The sequence below is a fragment of the Diaphorina citri genome, unplaced genomic scaffold, assembly GCF_000475195.1.
Source record: "Diaphorina citri unplaced genomic scaffold, Diaci psyllid genome assembly version 1.1 scaffold846, whole genome shotgun sequence".
Lineage (NCBI taxonomy): Eukaryota > Metazoa > Arthropoda > Insecta > Hemiptera > Psyllidae > Diaphorina > Diaphorina citri.
In genome coordinates this window covers 36,449-60,061 of record NW_007378278.1, presented here as the reverse complement: position 1 = coordinate 60,061, position 23,613 = coordinate 36,449, and the positions used below count along the sequence as shown (strand labels likewise).

Below are 23,613 nucleotides of genomic sequence, written 5' to 3'. Positions count from 1 at the left end.
AAATAAAAAAAAAAATGGAAACACAAAACATAGGAATGGAGTTTGGATAGATCAGAAAATAATTCAAAAAAGGTAAGTTCAAACAAGGGGAAAATTAGAAATTCTAAACGAAGGGAAATCAAGAAAAACTAGATGAACATGAGGTGATTTATTGGGTTAGTTTGTTTATGAAAAGAGATTCGCAAAATGCTCTCAAATCGAGGTACAGGAGATCTCAGTTGCACTTTTTTATTCAAAAATACAATATTTTGTATTAATAATAATATGTAATAAGTACTAACTAAATTTAATAATATTTATATAAATAATAATTATTTCCCTTCTTTTTCTTCTCCAGACAAATAACATTGGGTATATCCTATATCCTAGCACACATTACCGGAGAAGACAGATCAAGCTCTTGTGAAATGGATTCCGTTGAAGCAATGGACATATCCCACAACACTCCTAGTAGCAATCCACAGGAAGAGGTAAACAAGGATGAAAATGAATTAGAGAACATAGTACGGTATGGATACCGGTCTGCCTGCTCGCAAATCACTGTGGCAGTGGCACAAAACTTTCTCGTGTTAGCTCTTGGAATGTCATATGGGATGCCTACAGTGATTTTGGGAGCTTTGGATAACAAAGTTGCAACTAATCAGACTAAAATCGACACACCACACTTGATAATGAATGATGAAGAGTCATCATGGTTGGGAAGTATACTATTTCTATTCCATCCAGTTGGTGCTGTCATCAGCGGATATCTTGTGGATTTAATAGGCCGAAAAGTAGTCCTGATAATTGTATGCGTACCTTACTTCGTAGGATGGATTTTGTTGTCCTATGCCCAGTCCGTGGGTACAATAATGGTTGGATCAATGGCATTGAGCATAGGATTAGGATTTTGTGAAGGCCCTATGTATTCGTACTTGGGAGAGGTATGTGAGCCACGAATCAGAGGATCATTGACTTTATTAACAGCAGTGTCTGGAAATATGGGACTTCTTATCACATTCTTTTTGAACGCTCTTGTTCCCTGGAGAACAACAACATTATTAAGCTCCATCATTCCTCTACTTGCTGCAGTCATGTTATTCTTACTACCTGAATCTCCAGTCTGGCTGATTTCTAAAGGTAGAATAGCTGAAGCTGAAGAAGCTCTAAGATGGCTTCGAGGTTGGAGTAAGAAAGACAAAGTTCGAGCCGAGTTTGATCAAATGGTTAGGGGTATACAAAAATCTTCCAAGGATGCAAATAAAAATAACATGTCCAAAATTGACAAGATTCGAAATGAGTTAAATAACTTTAAAAGACCAGAAATTATCCGCCCATTTAATATGCTTATCATATTGTTTTTTGTTACTGTGATAAGTTCTTTCATATCATTGAGACCATATCTTGTTGAAATATTTCAAACATTTGGATTTCCTCTCAAGTCAGAATGGGTCCTAGTGTTAACAAGTGTTCTGGGTATTACTGGATCTTTGGCTAGCTCGTTGACTGTCAATAAGTTTGGTAAAAGACCAATGACATTGTGGAGCATGGCTATTTGTTTTGTTTTTACTATAGCTCTTGCTATATGTGCTATGAATGTGCACTGGCCTGGCTGGATTCCTCTGACAGTATTCTGTGTTTGTTTTTGGATTTCTGATTATGGAATACTAGCTTTACCATGGATGTTAATGTCGGAAATCTTCCCTACTGATGTTCGTGGTGTTGCTTGTGGCATTGGTGCAGGTATAAATTCTCTCATCAGTTTCTTCGTTACTAAAACTTATGTGGATTTGATACACTGGTTTGGCCTCCATGGTACTTTAATTATTTACAGTTTTGTAATGGTTATAGGCTTTGTATATGTGTACTTCTATGTTCCAGAAACAGAAGACAGAAATTTACAGGAAATTACGAAGTTCTTTGCCGAAAATGGTAGCGCTCGAGAATTTAAGAGACCAAATACCAAGAATTAAATGACATTTTTGATTTGCCAACAATTACGCTTAACTTACGTACCTACCTATTCATACAGTTTGATTAAGTCCCCTCATCTTAATTTTGACCGGGTGAATTTAGAAACTTGAAATTTTGTATACGGGCCTATATTTACCTTTAGTTTTAATAGGCTATCTAAAAATTCAGAGACTTTCTCAAGGTCGGCCCTTGTGGGACCAACTTTTTTAAAATCTAAAAATTCTAAAATGAGAACGCCCTACTTGTGAATTTTGTGCGACTACTGAATTTGGCGACTACAGGATTGCAAAATATAAAATGCAAAACCAAAAGTCAGCTTCTCAAATTTAACAGATCAAAAAATATTCAGGGGTTCCAGGACTTTGCAAACACTCAGTTTGTAATTATAATTAAGTACCTACCTAATATTTTTTATTAATATTTAATTAGAGTGAAATAATAATAATTAATTAATTAATTATTAGAAATATTACAAATGAGCAACGGAGTGAATTCTTCACTGTCACTAGATTTATATCAAATGTCAATAAGTTTATATACCACCTACTTGAAAGCGGTAGATCACGGGTTCGATTCCCTCCAGGGCGAAGTTTAACCTAAACCGAAAAAGTTCGTTCTCGGAACGGCAAGCTTTCTTCTATCTTGTCCTCCTCTCTTCGATTTCGGGACGATAAGACCTCCGTTGTTGCAATCCCCTCTATCAAACCTCTTGAAAAAAAAAAAATCTTTTCAAGATTTCGATCCTAATTTGGACCTTTGAGCTTCTGGGGAGGAGCTAGCCCTTTTTCTGAGTGCTTTCTACAGTTCACTAAATCACTAGTATGTACTTATACATGAGACAAATCCTCATTGACAGTGGGAGTAAGAGTAAGTACACCCCGAAACTTCAGAGGCGAAAAAAATGTCTCTGTCTGGAAATTGAACCTCCTGCGTGCAAATCCTGGAGCCCACAGTGTGATACGTACCAAGCCAAAGAGCTTGATTAGGTGCAACCAAAGTAATAAGGAAAGATTTTTACGCTACCTTGTTTGACTCGGAAGTATACATATGTATAGATAGTTATGTATGTAGGTAGGGTACTTGGGTACTCGAATCATTCATACAGTTCCTCACTAGGTAACATCGATTTCCATTTAGTTCCTGATGAAGAGAGACATGTGTACTTGTGTACTAAAAACAACATCGTGCGACAGAAAATAAATAAAAAATAATCATCGAAGAAAAAAATAAAGCAAATTCTAAAAAATAAATAATGAAAATTATCTCCCCAGGACTGATGTCTACATTTGATTACATTTCTGTTGGTAACACTTATCTACTTCAAGTTCAACTTTCTGATCTCCCAGTGGGGAAAAAGTCGTGTAACAATTTACTTACCTAACCGTTTGACATAATTTTTTTCTCTTTTATAAATTTATAATAATCTACATAATATGAAAAAATGGTTGTACATATTTAATTTTCCTCTCTCCCTGTGAATGTACGTATGTGAAACTGTGATTTTCTTTCAATGTTGCCGGGGTATCCGGTTGTTTATTGTGATTTGAAATAATTTTCTTTTTCTGATTTAAACTTAAATCCATTTGAAGTGAATACTTTTATTCTAAATAATAATTGAATGATTCTACAAATATTTTACAAAAGTTTTCCTAAGCTAACAACCCTCACTTTATTGTAAATTTCATTCAAAGGTTGTTCTGAAAACCATCCATTTTTAAGGGTGCCAATGTACGAGCAACTCGAAAGGAATTGAAGGAAAATCTACCCCATAATCTGGAAGGAAAAAGGTATGATATTATATTGGGTTTAACGTCAATGGCTACTTTGGGTTTTTCGTAACGAGGGTCTTACACTCCATTTTAGGGAAAATTTAGATTGTAGACATTACCTACTTTTACGCCATTACCTAGAGCAGGCTTGTCCAACCCGCGGCCCGCGAAGGCCCGCCTAAAAAAAATGAACGAGAATGAGAAATAATTAATGCATGAAATTTTTCAAATTAGTAAATATACTAAATAAAATAATTAATGCATGAAAATTTTCAAATTTATAAAAATTATCCCAATTTACCTTACGAATTTCATAATTAGTTTTCATAATAAAATAAAATTATATTATAATTACATTACCCCAGGCCATCCCCCCCCCCGTGAGTTGAGTTTTTGCGGCCCCCCAACTCTCTACCTTGGTCTCTTGCGGCCCTCAGGTGCCCTAAGGTTGGACAACCCTGACCTAGAGAAAAACAATAATTTTCATTTTGAGATAGGAATCCCAATATAAATCCAAAATAAGTTCAGGGATGTTCAAGAATAAAAGCGATATTCCAGGACAACTGGCGTACACTTTTCCTTGAAAAAATCCAAATTTTGTAATTTGAATAAAACAAATATAATTTTTTCATTTGTATCTTTTATCCCTAAATCCCGACGTTTTCTCATTTTCCTAGGGGGATAATGGTTTTTATTAGTCCTGACTCCGGACTGCGAAAAATTTTTCAATGTTCATCTGGACTCGAACGGGATTTGGTTGCCGACCCCTAGTTCATGACTTGTATTAGGCTTAATGAGTCATTCATTCAGTTCAAACAAACATACTATTTTGTGTTGGGAACTCCATCGTCACATGAACATGAATTGGTACATCATTAACAAAGATATATAGGGTAAAAGTAAATCCGATGGTACCTAAGGTGCTTGCTTGCTATGAAGAAGGTCCTGGGTTCGAAGCTCGGAATCGAGAGAAAAATTTGCACTCTTATCTCGATTGCAAGTATTCTTCCCACCCGGGGACGCATTTTATCCTAAACAGACAACGTTCGTTCTCGGAACGGCTGGCTTTCTCCTATCCTGTCTTCTTTCTTCGCTTTCGGGACGATAAGACCATAGTAATTGGAGTTCCCTCTATCAAACCCCTTAAAAAATGTATTTCAATGAGTTACATTTTCTCTGTTGTTTTCGTGTTAAAGGAGAAGATGTAAGAGAAAGCCAGCCGTTCCAAGAACGAACCATATCCTTTCAGAATAAAATACGCCCCGGGTGGGAATCGAACCCGCGACCTAGCGCTTACCAGGCAGACGCTCTACCCACCAAGCTGACTAGGTTGTCGCAACATTATTAATTGCAAAGTAATGACTAGAAAGTTGGGCTGAATATTTTTTTTACATTCCCAGTACATAGGTAGGTATAGGTACCGTGTATCACTTGCACCTATGTACATTGTACATAGATACCCCCAAGAGTTGTACCTATGAGACATCCTGTTTACGAAATTTTCAATAGAACTAGGTACCTATTCTCATTTGAATATAGACATTACTATGAAAAACATTTCCTGAACAATAATTTATTAAATTATAGAGGTAGGTCCGTTCTTTCGTACCTGTATTACACGATAAGGAAATCCACTTTTTTCAGGATGTTTGAATCGAAATGATTCTGTGCAAAAGAAGAAAAATATAAACAGATTCCACTAGTTACTGGCGACTCTTGAGGTATTGCCAATGTACACTATGTACCTACAGCCCATAAATTTAGACCACTATATTTTACGACCATTCGGAAATAAAGACCACCAATCTCTTCCGGAGAATTTCTGTTTTTTATAAGTACCAACATATTTTTTAGTTGAATGGGGAACCTATAGGATGTAATTTTATGTTGTTCTTGTTGTAGATTGGAAGATTAGAACCTTCATTTTTCTTTCACTCTCCATAATGTTCAAAAATAAATGGAATTCCTTTCCAAGAAGGCTCTTCACTGGCCCTGAAATGAAATAAAGGGAACTCTTCTTCGCCCATGTTGCAGGTGACACCCATCTCCTGAGTCAAAAGTTGAGCATGTGATAAAGTTTCTGAGGCTACAATGAAGGAGCCCCAGGACGCCGCTAATAACTACAAGGATGAACCAGAGAACACAATCCGGTATGGATTCCGATCTGCCTTATCGCAAGTCATGGTGGCAGTGGCACAGAACTTCCTACTGCTGGCGGTTGGTATGTCATTCGGCATGCCTACAGTGATTTTGGGAGCTTTGGATCACAAAGTTGCAACAAATCAGACAAGACTTGAGTCACCAGACTTAATAATGAATGATGAAGAATCATCATGGTTGGGAAGTATCCTCTTTTTAATTCATCCAGTTGGTGCTGTCATCAGCGGCTATCTGCTAGAGATAGTTGGCCGAAAAAAGGTTATGATCATTGTCTGTCTACCATTCTTCTTTGGGTGGATGTTTTTGTATTATGCCGAATCCGTCAGTTTCATTATGATGGGTACGATTGCAATGGGTATCGGCATTGGTTTTTGTGAAGGACCAATTATTTCCTATTTGGGAGAAGTTTGTGAACCTCGAATGAGAGGGGCATTGACTTTACTTACAGGAGTATCTGGAAACTTGGGTATTCTTATCATATTCTTCATAAATGCTCTTGTAGACTGGAGAACGACAACTTTGATTAGTTCAATCATTCCCATACTGGCCATGATCATGTTGCTCTTTCTACCTGAATCCCCAACCTGGCTCATTTCTAAAGGTAGAATATCTGAAGCTGAACAAGCTTTAAGATGGCTTCGAGGTTGGAGTAAGAAAGACAAAGTTCTCTTGGAGTTTGAACAAATTATTCGAGATATGTCAAAGTCTTCCAAAAATTTAAATGGAAACGATACAAAGAAGGTATCCAAGATTGAAAAATTAAAAGGTGAGTTTAATTACTTCAGAAGACCAGAAGTCACTCGTCCATTTAACATGCTCATGATATTGTTTATTGTTGTAGTAATTAGCTCCTTTGCACCAATGAGACCATATCTTGTTGAAGTATTTCGAACTTTTGGACTTCCCATTGATCCGGAATGGGTTCTTGTGGTAACAGGTGTTCTACAAATTAATGGTGCTTTAGTGAGCTCATTGACTGTTAACAAATTTGGTAAGAGACCAATATCCTTGTGGAGCACAGCCATTTCTTTTGTTGCATCTCTATTGCTTTCCGTGTGTGCCATGAATTTGCATTGGTCGGGTTGGATTTCTATGACACTCTTCTGTATGTGTTTCTGGATTTCTGGTTTCGGATTGCTAACATTACCATGGATGTTAATGTCCGAAATTTTCCCTATCCCTATTCGTGGTGTTGCTTGTGGAATTTGTGCGGCACTTAACTCCATCATCTGTTTCCTCGTTACCAAAACATACACGGATACAATCACATGGTTTGGACTTCATGGTACGTTGTTTATTTATAGTCTTGTGTCAGGTTTAGGATTTATTTATATGTATTTTTGTCTTCCGGAAACAGAAGACAGAACGTTACAGGAAATTATCGATTTCTTTGTAGAAAATCGCAGCGCTCGAGAATTTAAGAGACCAAAGATAAAGAAGAAGAAAAGTAAAGAAGTAGACAAAGTATTTACTATTGTAACCGAGTAGGCCTGTGAGGTACCCTGACTATAGAAGTACCTTGTACTTCTTGGTAATAGGAAGAGCCAAATTAGAAATGTGACACGAGTTATTCAGAACAATGTGGCTCACAAACTTCTTGACTGATAGTAAAGAACTAATGAATAGGTAATGCTAATAATATGATTAATATGTTTGCTTAGCAATACCAACAATGTACCTGATGTGAATATCGAATAGATATAGTAGGTACGTACCTATTGTGCGACAAATATTACTAGCAAAATGAGAATATCATTTCTGATACACACTTCAAAATGGGGTTTTCTCTTTTCTACGTTTGTTGTAAGTGTGAAAAAATTAATTAATGAATAGGTAGGTACTTTAAGATATTTATGTGTTCAGAGATATTCAAAGATTGACCATATTTTGGCCGTTTTATATTCTGGACTACCTGCGACTTCTGTGTTAAAATATGATATTTTATGTTCTAATTAGTGTCTTTCTGTTTATTGTGTGAATAATATTGTTTTATCGATTCTTACATTCTGAACTCCCAAGGTGTTCTTTCATTACTGTAATAAAATTGATTCTATTAGTATTTTATTTATTTCTGCAATTTAATATTTTTTCACCAATCGACAAGGCCTTGTATAAAGTTAATAGGCAGGTACATTCACTATTTTTATTAGCTTTTTTGCAACTGCATGACTTTTACTTGCAATATTTGTCTCCCACTAATTATTCATGGAGCTGGTTGGGTGTCTTGCCCATTCTACGCAATTCCAAGCAATATCTATCCGATCCTTCTTCTTCTTCTTCTTCTTCTTCTTCTTCCTCTACTATTGTCCAATTAATTTGGATAAGTAGATATATTCGATCCTGTAGGTACCTACATATTATGTATAGTGATATAATTTTCGTCGAGGTATAGGATAAGGAAAGTAGAAATGAAAAACTTTTGTTTTTATTTTTTGTTAATTGAGGGGTTTGAAACAAAAACGACTTATACCTAACTCATAATCATAAGTATATTAGGTAGTCTTATAGCCTATAAGTCATTATTAAGTCAAACGCCTCAATTATTTCTCTTTATTTCAAATTTACAGTTTATTTATACAAGTTTGATCAATCCTCAATGAGGGTTCTTTTAAATAGGGTAAATACAAGTTTATACATACATCCGTACATAATTATCGTGATTTTCGCTTTTTCTTTTGCAATTTAACTAATTCGTTGAAGGATTTTCTTTAGAAAACTTGATTGTCTGACGAAAAAATCAAGTAGCGACTGTCTTTGGCAGTATAACTAAGAACACCTCACTTCTGGACTTGACGTTTGCATGCCTCAGAGCAGGCTGGAATGGTTTTAAGAAATATTACAGACAGACACAGCTTTGCCTTACATTCTATCACCTACAGTAACAGTATAACTTGAGCCGGGCTTGATCAACACATCTGCTCTGGTTGGCATAGACATTCAGTCGACTAACATCCCCCACAATATCTTTAGTGTCCAAAATCAGATCGTATCTCATCGTTGACTCAAAAATGGCCAACCCTGGTACCGTTACGATAGAGATGGTATAGTCTCGTTGGGTCCAATTTCCTGTCTTAGATGACATAGAAAATATCGACTGCTCATACTGCGCGGACAATATCTTGTGTACTTTCAACTGATGACATTTGTCCGTCAGATTTTTTAGTAGGACCTCATTGATGTGAGATACCAACGTCTGGGATAACTCTCGAACCGTAGGACTTTCCAGTGACGTACGAATTAATTTGTTGTGGCAGGTACAGTAGTGTGCAGGAATGCCTGCCTGATGGCAGCCTCTCGTGTCAGGAATATTCCTGAACAGGCTGATACCTCGCGGAATATTGTCTTTATCAGGACCTCTGTCCTGTCTCAAAAGCTCATCTTTAAGGCTACTTACATCTATCAAGTCTTTGAACGTTTCGTGCAAATCGTAGGGTGTGGTAAGCCTATGTTGGTTGTACAGAAGATTCGAATAGGCGACCCTGTATTTGGTTTTGAACGTTTGAGGCATAATGAAAAAGAGGAATGGCAACCGTTCTTCCAAATGGCCTTGATAAGTTTCCCGAAAATCTCCCCATCTCAGGCCGTGGTCACTTGTTAGGATAAGAATTGTTCGATTCAGATGACCGTTCTTGTTCAAGTTTTTTACGAATTTTTGTAGAATAGAATCGCCCAATCGCGGTAGATTAAGATAATCGTGAGTTAAACTCGAGGTCCAGACGAAAGCAAAGTAAAAGTAATTCCTCAGTGCTGACGTGTACTTGAGGGCGTATTCGAGGACTGTTTTGAATATGAGTTGCGATCCCATACAGAGGTGAGCATTGAGGATTTTCGTGTTACCAATGACGGCTTCCGACTCCTTGCTGAATATGTTATAGAAGGTATCGGTGGGGGACTTTGCGAATCCGCTCTTGAAGTAGTTGAACGTGGACATTCCGAACGAATCTTCGGCGTATAACGTTTTGAAACCAGCCGCGCTGAAGTTTTTCCACAGGAAAGGGCAATCGTCAAATGTGGACTCGGGAGTTGGATAGCAGGTTTGTTCCAGCTCTTTTTCGGACATGCCTGTAACAATTAAGAATGAACACTAGTAGTAACTAGACTAATAGTTGAGAAAAAAAGTATCAATAACTTTCACAAAAACTATCCACAAGAAAGAAATCAATACCTATAGTGTAAAATGACAATTTTCGAGTACATGATAGTACCATAATTGTGTACATTCGACATAGTTTAGATTTCTTGGGGTGAGGTTGTTAGGTTCAAATATGTTAGCCTAAAGTGCCTTGAATTGAGTTGAAACAGATAAATCAAACTCACCCGTCAACGCAGCGACCAGATTGGGAAATGTGTTGTCACCAATTTTGTTGTACCCTCGCATGTCGACCAATTCGTAATGCGTATCCAGATACTTGTACGTCCGCGACATTTGTCTCAGGAAGTTTTGCCGGGACACCGCATCAATCCCGACCACCAGGACTGAGTACTCGGGCTCCGGGGGGTCCGGTGGCCGCGGGACAGGTAGATCAGATTGCGGGACGCGAGATTGTGGGTCACGTGATTGCGGGTCGCTGACGGGCGTTGGCTCCGGGACAAAGGAGAAGAAATCCGTGTACACTTCGACTTTGTCGAGGGAGCAATCGACGCGAATGAATTCGTCGGATAGAATCTGGACGGGAGATGTGAGAGGAACTTTTCTAGAATACCTGGTGTAGTGAAAAGAACAAAAACGGAACCGCTGTAATCCTGTATGTCATGAAGGAATTTGATCCAAATCCAGCTTAGATAGCTTGATTGGTAGCGCATCTACCTTGTAAAAGCTAGGCCGCCGGTTCGATTTCCGTCCGGGCCGGATTTTATCCTGAAGGGATAAGGTTCATTCTCGGAACGGCTGGCTTTCTCCTATCCTGTCTTTCTTCTCTCTTCGATTTCGCGACGATAAGAACCTAGCCGTTACAGTTCCCTCTGTTAAAGCGCTTCAAAAAAAATTGATCCGTCTACATAAACCATACCGACTTTCGCATACGGGAAGCATAGTCGCGTGACTTTTAGTCGCACGACGCCGCGCGCTAGCGCCACCAGAAATTCCAAGCCTCTGAAAATGATACTTAACTCTCACACTGAAATCGCGCGACCAGATCGCCTTTAGTGTGAGAGGTACTGAGGTATATATCATTTTCATAAGTGTGTATTTTCAGGTGGCACCAGTGTCCTCAAGAGAAAAAGTCAGATGACTTCAAATGTGCTAGAGGCCTAAGGCTGATCTCACCCTGCACGCGTAGACCCGCAACTTTCAATAGAGAGTAGTCGGCTGCAAAACCAAACCTATGAAAATGATATACAGGGTGCGGCATAAATCCGGTAAAGGCTGAATAATTGAATATGGTCAAATACTCGTAAAGTCAATTTCGTACCTGAAGCCAATCGGAAGATATTCAGCCTTGGTCGAATTTATGCCGGTGTAGAGTCTATAGAGGGTCTCTATCATTTTCATAGGTTTGGTTTTGCAGGTGACTACGAGCACCTAAAAGTCGAGCGTCTACGCTTCCAATGTGAGATGGGCCTAACGCTCAACCTCACGAACATGACTTACATGGTTCGCATCGTCCCATACTTGTTGCTTCCCTGTTCATACTTCCACGTGAAAGCCCTATAGTTGCACTGGATACTGCCTGTCGAGTTACCAACATAGTAGGGCAGGGCCGATTTGATGATGAATAGGAACGTTCGATTCGACCCCACCAGGCGCGGTTTTCCGTCGTTCCAACCACGACAGGACTCGAAGCTCTCAGGTTCGAAGTAATGCTCTAGGCGTTCATTACGGACGGGTAGTTCGGAGATTTTACAGGCGTTGCTGTAGACGAAGTAGCCGGCCCTGGTGGGCTCAGCGCGGATGTCATCTGAAATGAAAGCGAAATGCTGAGTTGGTTTGTGTGAAGAATGTAAAGATACACAGGCGTACTTATCGCACTTCTTTTTTTTATATGCTCCTAGACAAAATTAGCGCACACCTTAAACTTTTCAGGTTTACTTGACCCCTGGTGACCGAGGGTTAATATTGGTATGTTTACAAGTTTTATGAATAATGTACATTACTTGCAGTCTCCGGATGGACGTGAGCGCGTGTGGAGAAGGCTTTAGTGTTTAGTGTTTCAAATGCAGGCAACAACAAAATATTTGGAAATTTTCAAGGTGTGCGCTAATTTTGTCCAGGAGTATATAATTAAGCAAGGTCTTTTGTTGTAAACATTATGCATTATGGTTTAGACTGCTGGGGTAAAGGAGACTTTTTAGTGTCATTCGAGCAGGATAAACAAGGTATATTGTATTATTTCTATTCTGTTCTACTGGAACTTTGCCTGATTCAGTGCCATGTGCTCAGGTTATCATGACAAGAATATATTGATCTTAAAGTCCTTATATGTATATGTAGATCCATAGAAGATAGGACACGGGTAACCAATATGCTAGGGTTGAAATTTGTTCACCTTTTGTTTCCGGTCCTAAATAGGCACTGATAAACTAAAACTATGCCCTGAAGATCTGCAGAAGCAGTTCCGGAATACCTAGGTGCTATATTCAGAATAGAATGAAAGAGGAAAAGAAGTTAGCACCTTCCTATATTTTTCTTCTATTTTGCTATCCTAACTTAGCCCTGTGCATACTGTATAACCACCTAAGTATCATGATTCGTGAACATGAACACTGACCAAATGTTAATCGTTTTGAGTCGAGTCCAAGCAAAGCCCGTAACACCCTAGTCACCTATATTCTCATTCATTTCACGGACGGTACCCATGTTCATACCTGGTTATAGCTAAATGTAACTAAAGTAGCCGAAGCTAACCCATTAGCGCCTGAATTATTTTTTGATTCTATAAGTTTGCATCAATAATTACCTATCGTTTGAATCTTACGTATTCTTGAGAGTTCATTGCAACGGTCAATACATTAATTAGACTTACTTTATCATGGACACTCGTTGCTATGTTGAAAGCCCAGAAGAGGTTAGGTAGTAGAACAGCCGCGGTAGACAGTAATAGTACACAGAAACCTAACCTCTTCTGGGCTTCCAACATAGGAACGAGTGTCCATGATAAAGTAAGTCTAATTAATGTATTGACCGTTGCAATGAACTCTCAAGAATACGTAAGATTCAAACGATAGGTAATTATTGATGCAAACTTATAGAATCAAAAAATAATTCAGGCGCTAATGGGTTAGCTTCGGCTACTTTAGTTACATTTAGCTATAACCAGGTATGAACATGGGTACCGTCCGTGAAATGAATGAGAATATAGGTGACTAGGGTGTTACGGGCTTTGCTTGGACTCGACTCAAAACGATTAACATTTGGTCAGTGTTCATGTTCACGAATCATGATACTTAGGTGGTTATACAGTATGCACAGGGCTAAGTTAGGATAGCAAAATAGAAGAAAAATATAGGAAATAAGTACATTTTATTATTATTATTTTCAAGTATATAGCCTAGCCCTCTGTATAACCCATTAACCACCACATAAAGTTCGTTAGGTCCAGCCTAGTTAGCTTGGTTGGTAGCGCGTAAGTGCTAGGGCGTGGGTTCGATTCCCATCCGGAACAGATTTTATCCTGATCGGATAATGTTCGTTCTCGGAATCGCTGGCTTTCTCTTATCCTGACCTCCTTCTCTCTTCAATTTAGGGACTGTAAGACCTCCCTTGTAAAACCTCAAAAAAAGTAGTATTACTAAATACTGGTGTGTTTACTTAACAATTATCCTGTATTTTCACTTTGGAAAAAAAGTAGATAAAATAGTCACCTGCTTGCGTAACCAAGGGATGGTAGCTGGAGTTGTTGTCAACTGACGTAGGGTTGGGATAGTAGTACAAATAGACGCCGGTAGAGAACACTGTGAACAGGGAGATTAAGTAGAACCATTTCGGTCGTCTGTCATGGAGCATGAAGAGCCTGGAAATGGGAAGAAAAAAAATGGACAACGGTAAGAAAGAGTAGAGGTCAGTGAACTGTAGACCCCGATCGGAAAAGGATGTGTTGACTGTGCAATCAGACCCTATCCGAGGAAATAACACCTATTTGTCCCCATAACACTTATTATGTATATCAAAATATAATATACAATGTATGTCCACGAGTTGGCTATGGAGCCCAGTAAGATATTAAAGGTAGAAACACACTGGTAGTGTGACTGTCCTGAACGAAATTACCTACAATATTATGGGAAAACTTTGAACTACATCTTTCCGACTCCCCATGACTTCACATGACGTGACGTGATAATAGTGTGTTTCTACCTTCAGAGTTGAAAGGGCTGTCCCTCATCAGCTCATCACCAGTATTTAGTAATATTGCAAATATTACGGATGTCAATTTACAATTCGCTGTCAAGAATGACAAGACTTGGCCTCGCGAGGACGATTTATTGTGAAGATGACACACATTCCATCGAAGAAGAAAGATGGCTTTAATACGTAAGATGTGTAGAAGATATACTGTAATATTATACCTAAAATATGACTACAATAGAATTATCCATTATTTATCCTTGGATCTGTCATTTATCTCTTAAGACTAATGGATTCATAATTGCAAAATATAAATTGTCACTTTTGTCAGGTGACTCAGGTGGTCTGCAAATAAATAAGTATGGTGATTTCTGCAAAACTTTGCGATACGTGTCCTTGGACTCATCTAGATGCACACCACACTCAACGTTGCTTAACTTTAGTGTTTGAATGTAACCAGTGGAAAGTTTCTGAAAATGTGGTTGTTGTAAATTCCAAGCTACCAGTGAAGTTGATAAAGGTTTAACGGCATTAACCTGTATTAATATAGGCCGGACGGCACTTTGCGCGGTTCCCTGTACACTTGAGAACTAAGCTGCGTCCACACAGTTGATGGCCGTCAATCGACGTCGACTGACCCGTCCACACTGCCTCGACAACATAGATTCACCTCGTCGATCGACGGCCGTTGACTAAGTGTACACACAGTTTAAGAGTGCTAAGATTTGTAGAAGAGCTACCAGCAATACCATGTTGAATGCACCATCAGTTTCCCATGGATCACTGAAATTAAGCACCTCGTGGTTAGTGTCTGGATCGCGTGGTGCTAGCTTGAAATATAGATTTTTTTCAGGAACGAGTCCCTCATGGCATCCATCACCATGAGAAAGCTGTTGGCAAAGAACTCAAAATATTTAAAAGTAAACGCTTTGTTACAAAAATACGGAAGTAAAAGTTATCTGGAACTGCATGCCGACGCCACAGCAAGAGGTGTGGTAAAAGATAACGTGGGTGAGCCTGATGAAAAACTACCTACCTATTAGTAGGATAATTTGTAACCAATCTAATATTGACAGAGCATAAAGATAATATAAAGAAAAAGATTAAAAGATCAGGATATAAAAATAAGATCAGATCAGAACAAAGTAAACAGGTCTCTAACTTGGTTCAACATTTACATGATTACATAATCGTTCATTAGTTCGAGCTGCCGAGTTGAGTGGACAAATGGCGAAACATTTAAATATGGACATAAATGTAAATGTTTATAAAGACAATGAAAAATCAGAATCTTGTCACAGAAAAATGAGCATGTCTTCAGGCACCAACGTCCATCAATGTACAAAAGTGTCCCTATAGTTGGCAAAAAAGAAGGGTTCTGCTGAACACAGACCTTGAGGTTATTTTTGGTTCGAGTTTAGCTTGGGGCACAAGGGTACGCGCCAAGTTGCCAACTTTGAGTCAAAATATCTACACGTGATACTACTATATTACAAATCACATAAGGTACCTATGTAATACATACATATACAGATATTGGTATCAATGCATATTTATTGTCAGCAAATCAAAATGTCATTTCTTAAACACCCTCGCTTAGAAACTTGGAACCTGTTTCATTGTCGTCGTTAATTAGGGCGTCTCCCCGCTGGGGAGTTTCCATCTGTTTCTATGAGAAGTATTAGCAGGTTTTAATGGAAAATTCAATTAGAGACTCTTTCGTTATGTTTCTTTCGGAGACAATTAAAATAACCTAATGGCAAGTCTCATTATCGATTCAATCATACATGGGTTTTTGGATTTCAATTTCACTAATTGGCGAATTTTTAATCGCCTAAAATACGAGTACTGAGGTGGTAGATGATTCTGTGTTGTTGAATTTGCAAAATGTTCACACCCAAGTGTTTTGCAAATTACAACAACCTTAAATTATCTACAAAATTTGACGATTAAAAAATGCTAATGAGTGGAATCTCCCTGAGGCGTTGTAAAACCCAACATAGGGCACTAAGGCATTCTCTACCACCTAACCCTGAACCCTGAAGATCTCTGTTTATAAGGAGGTCAAACCCTCGAGTAAATTAGGACAAAGTTCTACATCTCGTCTGGGATTAAACCCACGCCCTTCTGTCTACCAGGCGAGCACCTAGACCACTGTGCCACCAAGAGAGGTGGTGTATAATATAATATGAAGTTGGTACCTGTCTACCTATAAGAAGTTTATGAGGTAGATCTCTGCAATTCAATGTCAGAATCAAAATTTATAACCCCTGGAACTCCTTGAAAGTCTGAAACTAATCCCAATTTGCACTATTCGCAGTGTTGTACATAATACCTACATATATGCATTTCATCTAATCTCCAAGATAATAAATTTAAATTTTAAAGGAAAGATTTAATCAGGATTTGATCATGGAGCGACTCAATATCAATTCAATTTTATTGTACAAATCTTCAGGTGTGCCCATATGTGGTAGGTACGTAAATTATCCTTTTCTGCACACATCTCCAACATATCAATGCGCTGTGCCTTTAGACTTCTATATGTATCACTAGTTCGCTCTTTGTTGGAATACGGTCTTCGTTTTAGTCTCAATATTTTTTTTAATTTTTATAGTTTTTTCTGAGATAATAAAAAAAAATCATGAGAATCACCAATTGTCAAGTTATAGATATATAGATTCTAGATGATTCTCTGGAAAAGATGTTCTTTCAAATCTTTTGTTACTAATAAAATTGCTTCGTTTGTTCATCTAGTCTAGTGCGTGGTAGCGCGGTAGCGCTTCGCTCCGCCAAGTCAAAATCAAGTGTGCCGGGAAGAGCGCGAACGTCAAGAGTTCGAAGCGCCGCCTAGCCTATAAGTGTGAACGTTGAGCTATTGTCTATTGAGGGATTCGTCATTCGAGGGAACTATCCCAAAAAGAACTTCATTTCCAAATTGTCTTTTTCAAAATAGAATTAGCCAGTCCCAGACAGTTTAAACAAGATAAGTTGTAAAGTAACGCAAATTAAATTGATCCCAAGGGCAAGGTAAACCTAGACCCTTGACAAGTGGAGTGTGTCAATCGCTCTGGAGATAAGAATATACCTACCTTGTTTATCTTGCTTCAATAGGACTGAAATGTCCCTTTACCTCAACAGTCTAAACAAGGTCTCATATACCCACTGAATGAGATAATAATACATCATACAATAGTAAAGCTTACAATTAATTCGTTACTTAGGTATTAGGTATGTCCCACATTGTAATACTTATAAAGATAACGATTTAAAAACGGGATCGGTCTAAAAATGTAACGCTTTGGAGATGCAAAGATATTAATAACAATAATAACAAGTAAGATAACAACGCACAACTTGTATTACCTAGGTATGGGCTTGCCAAATATCCAAAATATCGATTCGGGACGCGAATCCGCGAACATAATTGCCAAATCCGCGAACATAATCGCAAAATCCGCGAAAAAAATCGCCAAATCCGCGACCATAATCGCCAAATCCGCGAACAAAATCGCCAAATCCGCGAACATAATCGCGAAATCCGCGAACATAATCACTCTCTTCGATTTCGGTACGATAAGACCATAGCAGTTACAGTTCCCTCTGTCAAACCCCTTAAAAAAATGTACATGTACGAAGAAGTAACTACTTGAATAAGTGCAGAAAGTAAAAATGGAATGAAAATATCTAAATTTGAAAATAGGTATAAGTACCTAAGCTGATACCTATTGAAAAATAGTGATAACAAAATGCGTAGATAGGTAGGTACCTATTCGATCTATTTGAGCCCCTAACCCTAACCCAAATCCCTATGGTAATAAGCTCACAGCGCGTCGTGCGATATTGGTAGATGACGTCATCACGGGAGTACAGTGTTGTCGCTAGGTATGATATCGGCGTGCTTGAGACTCTCATGTTCCGAGAGCTGTATCTCACGATCTAGTGAACGCATTTTCTTCGTTTTAGTCTCAATATTTTTTTTTAATTTTTATAGTTTTTTCTGAGATAATAAAAAAAAATCATGAGAATCACCAATTGTCGATATGAAAGGACGTTATTGTTAAATTCTCAGCTTAGGCAAAAGAATCTGAGTGAGGTCTACAGTTCACAGAACCACTAGTTAACAACATTCTGCATTTGGAAAGTCGTTTGACCTAAGAAGGCCCTATAAACTTCTGGACAGAGTTACAGTATAATAAATGTAGGTGATCTGATGATACTGATGATGGACAATAGCCTAGAGCGAACTCTACCACAACCTATTGGGATGTCTGACATTATCTGGCGTAATATTTACCCTTGAAACATGTCTATTGAAACAACTTGGACACGAAAATATAATATATTGAAACAACTGAAAAATATATCATAGCAGGCGTTCCTAGCAAAACTGCGCAAAAAACAACATGAAGATCATGAGATAAACCAACGAAAATACAAAGATCATTAGCATCAAAACAAATCAGCAAAAAAATTGATTGATGAAAGAGCTCTACATTATTTGGAACGTTCCATGACAAGAATGGCGGGTTTTAAATTCTCCACATCATTATTATATTCATAGTCAAATAGTCAACAGTGTTAGCAGAGTGGCAGATACCAAGGTCGATGGAACAATGCTACAGATACATACGTAGAGGATTGATAATAAAATACTCTAGTACAGCAGTTCTCTACCTTTTTTCGTCCGCGTACCTCTTGGGTACCCGAGCTTTTCGCGTACCCCCGGCCCCCAGAGGGTCTCTTACGTACCCCCGGTTGAGAATCGCTGCTCTGGATGTCTAGTTGTCTAGTTCTAAAGGGTGTCCCAATAAGAACGCAAGATTTGAAACGGCCATAACTTTGTTATGACTTGTTTTATTTTGCACAATCTTTGACAGATTGATTGTAAACATAACAAAATTAGTCATCATGGTGTACTAAATCACTAAACTGTTTAACAACGTGTTAGCATAATAAAATCGACACATTAACTCTTTTGCGCGAGAATTTTCCTAGTCGAAATCGTGTCATTTTCCGTTTTACTGAGGAAAATGGCCTTCATGATCATGTAATTTTACCCCGCTAGACTTCTTTCTGTGAGGGTATCTAAAGTCACAGGTTTACGAAAAACTGAACGGGACGCCGGGACACCCCCTGAAATTCGGGACTGTCCCGGCCAATTCGGGACGTTTGGCAAGCCTACCTAGGTACAAATCTTCCAAAATCAAGAGCAGTGGTTCCCAAATGAAGGAAATGTAAAAACGGTTCAGTTTGTTCACGAAAATAAAAAAAAATGCAAGAGATATTAACAAGTGGTTCGCAAAATGGTAAGAATGAAAGATTAAAGTGGCTCGAGAATCAGATATTTAGGTACCTATGGAAATGGAACCACTCGTTTTATGGGATAAGTTTCATGAACGCCCGACAGCTACGGTGTATGCAATGTGCAATACACTAAGAATCGCGTTGCCTTTACTTTCTTTAGTGGATGTGCCAAAACCCCAAAATCAAATCGGTGGATGTGCCAAAATCCCAACATTAAAAAGGAAAAGACTTCCACTAACACCAACATTTTTGGACTAAAAACGAACTGTTTCTTTGGCAAAGTAAAGGAAACGAAAGGAACTGTATGGAACAATAAAAATAATGGAGCAGTTGCAAATGGGTAAAAATTATAAATAAATGGTCGATTCCTATGTAAAAAGTTGGGAAAAATCCAAATCTGAGGTCAAAACTCCGAAAAAACTTGAAAGTTATGTGTGTGGCTATATAACCATACTTCTGAACTTCATATGGGTTTAAGAATGTGTGCTAAGTTCTGATCATAGAGATGTGATATATCACCTTTCTTTTTTCTATAGTCATTTCTTTTTGTGTCTTTTGATACCAACCTGTTAATTGGCTAATTAATTAAAAGATCATTAAAGGCTGTCTCTATTTAGAATCGTGTAAGCTTAACCCGACTTTTAAGGCTGTTTGCTCCTACACCTAAGCTTTATGTGTACGTTTCATTACCTAAGTTAAAAAAATAGAAATCCGCCTATTTCTGAGTTTCTAATTTCCAAACTTTGCCTTCTTTTTTGATTACAGGTAAGCTATCCTGACATTTATTCACAAACACAATACAAATGTCACTGACACTCTGGGTAAGTCATGTAAGTAAGACCTTGCTAGATGTCTATTTACGAAACTGAACAGGAGCTTTTATTAATTTATTTATTTATTAGCTACTTACTTAGTCTCGAAGTCTTGCGCTTACTTATCTGGATTTAGAGGCGCTATTAAAAATCAAACAGAATTTGTTGTGTAATTCCATACCTGTAGGATTATGTATAGCAGGGGTGGCCAAACTTTTTTCATTGCGGTTCCCTTCATAACTTTCAAAAGTGTTCGAGGTTCCCCCCCCCCCACCCACACCCAAAGAATAAAAAATAAACTCACCAATTTTTGTTGCTAAGCGATTTTTCTTTAATTCTGAACGTCATCTGCCAACTTCTGGAAATCCACTTCATACCGAACCCTCGAGCGGTCAAGCGAAAACTAAACTAGCCCCCTCTCCTCCTCTCACGCTTTGCTTTCTTCTCTTTCTAAGAATCAGTGAATTTCTTTTTACAACTTGTTTCCGTATAGCTGCGTTTACCACACTTCAAACCGATACCGATGGAAATAATACCTATACCTACCTACCAAAATATTCAAAATATCTCCATTAGGTACTCAATAAGGTACATTTACATTTTTATTTTTTCCCGTTTTTTTTCAAAATAAGCTTGCGGTTCCCTCAAAATGGGCTCGCGGTTCCCAAGGGAACCGCGGTTCCCGGTTTGGCCACCCCTGCTTTAGAGGAGTTCCCTCAAAATGGGCTCGCGGTTCCCAAGGGAACCGCGGTTCCCGGTTTGGCCACCCCTGGTATAGAGGTACGTTACTCAAGGTGTGTCCAAACATAGTCGACCGGCCGTTGATCGACGAGATAAATCTAATATCGAGGCAGTGTGTACGGTTCAGTCGACATCGACCGACGGCCGGTCGACTACGTGCGGGCACACCTAATAGAATTCTTACCATCTTGTAGGTATTTTAGCTCTCATCTGCTCACTGCTGGTATAGTGCTCTGTTTAGGAGAAAATTGAGAAATAGCACAATAGCAGCAGGTAGACAGATAAGGTAGAATACATTCAGCATTTTCGTGTTTAACACATGCAGAGCTCCGCCCTATTGACTCACTGTAACACCTGTATAAACTCATGCGGTGCATAAATATTTCGGAGTGAGCATAACTAATACCTATGTCATATTTACAAATTATAATGAAATTAATAACAGGTTTTACCTATACACAATAATAAAATCTGTTACCCTATTCAGATCAACAATTGACATGAAATCACACGTTTACTATACACAAAACCACTACCTATTAGAGCCCTAACAACATCTATGGTTGGCAAGTCGTAGGGTTGGCTCATCCCTAGGAGAATGGTTGGTCCATCGTTGGGAAATGGTTACATGGTTGGAGAACTGTTGACCAACGCGCCAACGGTAAGACAGCGCGCCAAATCATTGCCTACCACCAAAATAAATGTTAGGCTAACAATTAGGTACTGTGATATCCCGTTTGTAAAAGCAAATGCTTGTACCCATGATGGGGACTATTTTCTTTTTAATTGGGTATATCTGCTCTTTGGAGGTAGGATAGGTACGTACCTAATTGACACTTAAACCTTCCAAATTATTCATCTTTTTCTTCGCCTTTTCTCGTGTACAGACGGGGTCGGCGTTTTTCGTCAGTCTCTCAATCAGCCCTAACTAGGGTGATTGCTTTGGGCTGACATTTGGTATTGGCTACAAATGTATAGGTACAAATATTACGATGCCCTTCGCACTCAACCTTCGCTATTTCTTTAGCAAGGAAAATTCAGGCTGGTAAGCTGGTATACTTCCTCTTGAAAGTCCCCCAGCCAGACTTACTTTTACCGATAATTAAAATGAAAATTTACTTACTTTCATGCGAAAACAGGGTGCACGTTTTGTAGTCAGGCCGGTGTTTGTGTCCAAAATGAGTTCTGCTTCCGAATTCTTCGTGTTTATACTCCTTGGCCCTGTGAGATGTGAATTATGAATACATATCGATCGGCCTTGAGACAGGCGACGGCGTCAGAAGGGGGTAAGGAGGGTGGTAAGTTGGGGTGGCATCATATATAGGGGGTTGGGTGACAGAGAGGTGAAGGGAGGGGTAGAATAGAAGGGTGGTTGGGGAGGCAGGATAGATGGAGGGCGGGGTGGTACAATAGAAGGATGGTGGGGGGTGTTTGGTGATAGATTGGAGGGTGGTTAGATGGGGAGGTTTGGGGTGGTAGAATAGAGTAGTTGGGGAGGCAGGATAGATAGGGTTCTCTCATGCTCCTCTTCCTCCTTTCACCTCCTTTTTCGCGAAAATACAAGATAATGCGCCGGACTCTTCCTGTACCCCCACCCCCACTTACACCATCTCTCCTCTTCATAGTATAGGTATATTATATACATAGATATGTGTGTGCATTAGTTTTGTAGCTTTCCCCTTCCTTTGTCTCTTTTATTGAGGAAAGATTTACTGAGGAAAAGAAAAGAACACTGTCTCCATTCGCAAGATTTTCAGTCATGAGGTGCAAAATTCTCAACCCAAATCGTCTTGCCGTCCCGAAATCGAAGAGGGAAGGAAAACAGGATAGGAGAAAGCCAGCCGTTCCGAGAACGAACATTATCCGTTCAGGATAAAATCCGCCCGGGGCTGGAATTGAACCTGGCGCCTAGCGCTTACAAGGCAGACACGCTACCAACTGAGGTTAATAAGGCTGGCTATGGCTACTTTACGCTTTACTAACATTAAAACGCAAGCTACTTTCACACATTCGTACTTGTGCTTTACATGAGGGGAAATTAAATTTTTCCGTTTCGGTGATCGCACATTTCACTATCAGTACACGGGAACCATTTTACTCCTGAGCACCTAGTAGAATTCCCTTCTCTAGTCACATATTACTCTCCCCTGGATCTTCCATACAGAAAAATTAAAAATACGATAACGTTTATCACTAGAGAAACCCTATTTATTGCTATGACACAGGTGTGAGCTAAATACAACGCGTAGAAATGTCGTGACTGCTAGGTACGAGCGTGGGAATACGATGCCATATGGAACACATTTGTCAAATTCAAACTACAAGCTATTCTTCAACTCGATAATCCTTCCGGGGTTATTTATATTGGAATTTGTCACAGGGACGCTGTTACTATGACAATCAAAATCACGTTACTGTTCTCAATATGTTGTTACCATAGTAACTAGAGACGTAGGTAATCATCGACTTCTCATTTTTCAGGACACTGTTACTATGACAACCACATCTTTAGTCACGTGGCTGTTCACTAGATCTCCCAGGACGCTGTAACCATAGCAACATATTCATCTTTTGCAACATCTCATGT

At 38.8% G+C, this 23,613-nt stretch overlaps 2 protein-coding genes across 3 annotated transcripts; one reads left to right on the top strand and one right to left on the bottom strand.

The window, feature by feature from the left end:
• Window positions 1-7,801, top strand: LOC103512513. The gene is made up of 2 exons (XM_026825964.1): window positions 1-1,949; window positions 5,787-7,801. Exons 1-2 carry the CDS (start codon window positions 408-410, stop codon window positions 7,368-7,370), a joined length of 3,126 nt encoding a protein of 1,041 aa, XP_026681765.1. The 5' UTR covers window positions 1-407; the 3' UTR covers window positions 7,371-7,801.
• Window positions 7,802-7,848: 47 nt separating this feature from the next.
• LOC103512515 lies at window positions 7,849-23,028 on the bottom strand. 2 transcript variants are annotated; one of them, XM_017445435.2, is made up of 6 exons: window positions 23,010-23,028; window positions 22,150-22,247; window positions 13,683-13,831; window positions 11,473-11,779; window positions 10,200-10,585; window positions 7,849-9,944 (listed from the first exon to the last, which is right to left on the bottom strand). In XM_017445435.2, the coding sequence occupies exons 3-6, from the start codon at window positions 13,822-13,824 to the stop codon at window positions 8,752-8,754; spliced, it is 2,028 nt and encodes a 675-aa protein (XP_017300924.1). In that variant the 5' UTR covers window positions 13,825-13,831; window positions 22,150-22,247; window positions 23,010-23,028; the 3' UTR covers window positions 7,849-8,751. The 2 variants fall into 2 exon arrangements, with proteins under 2 accessions (XP_017300924.1, XP_008475501.1); XM_008477279.3 differs by lacking the exon at window positions 23,010-23,028 and having other exon boundaries at window positions 22,150-22,289.
• Window positions 23,029-23,613: the final 585 nt, after the last annotated feature.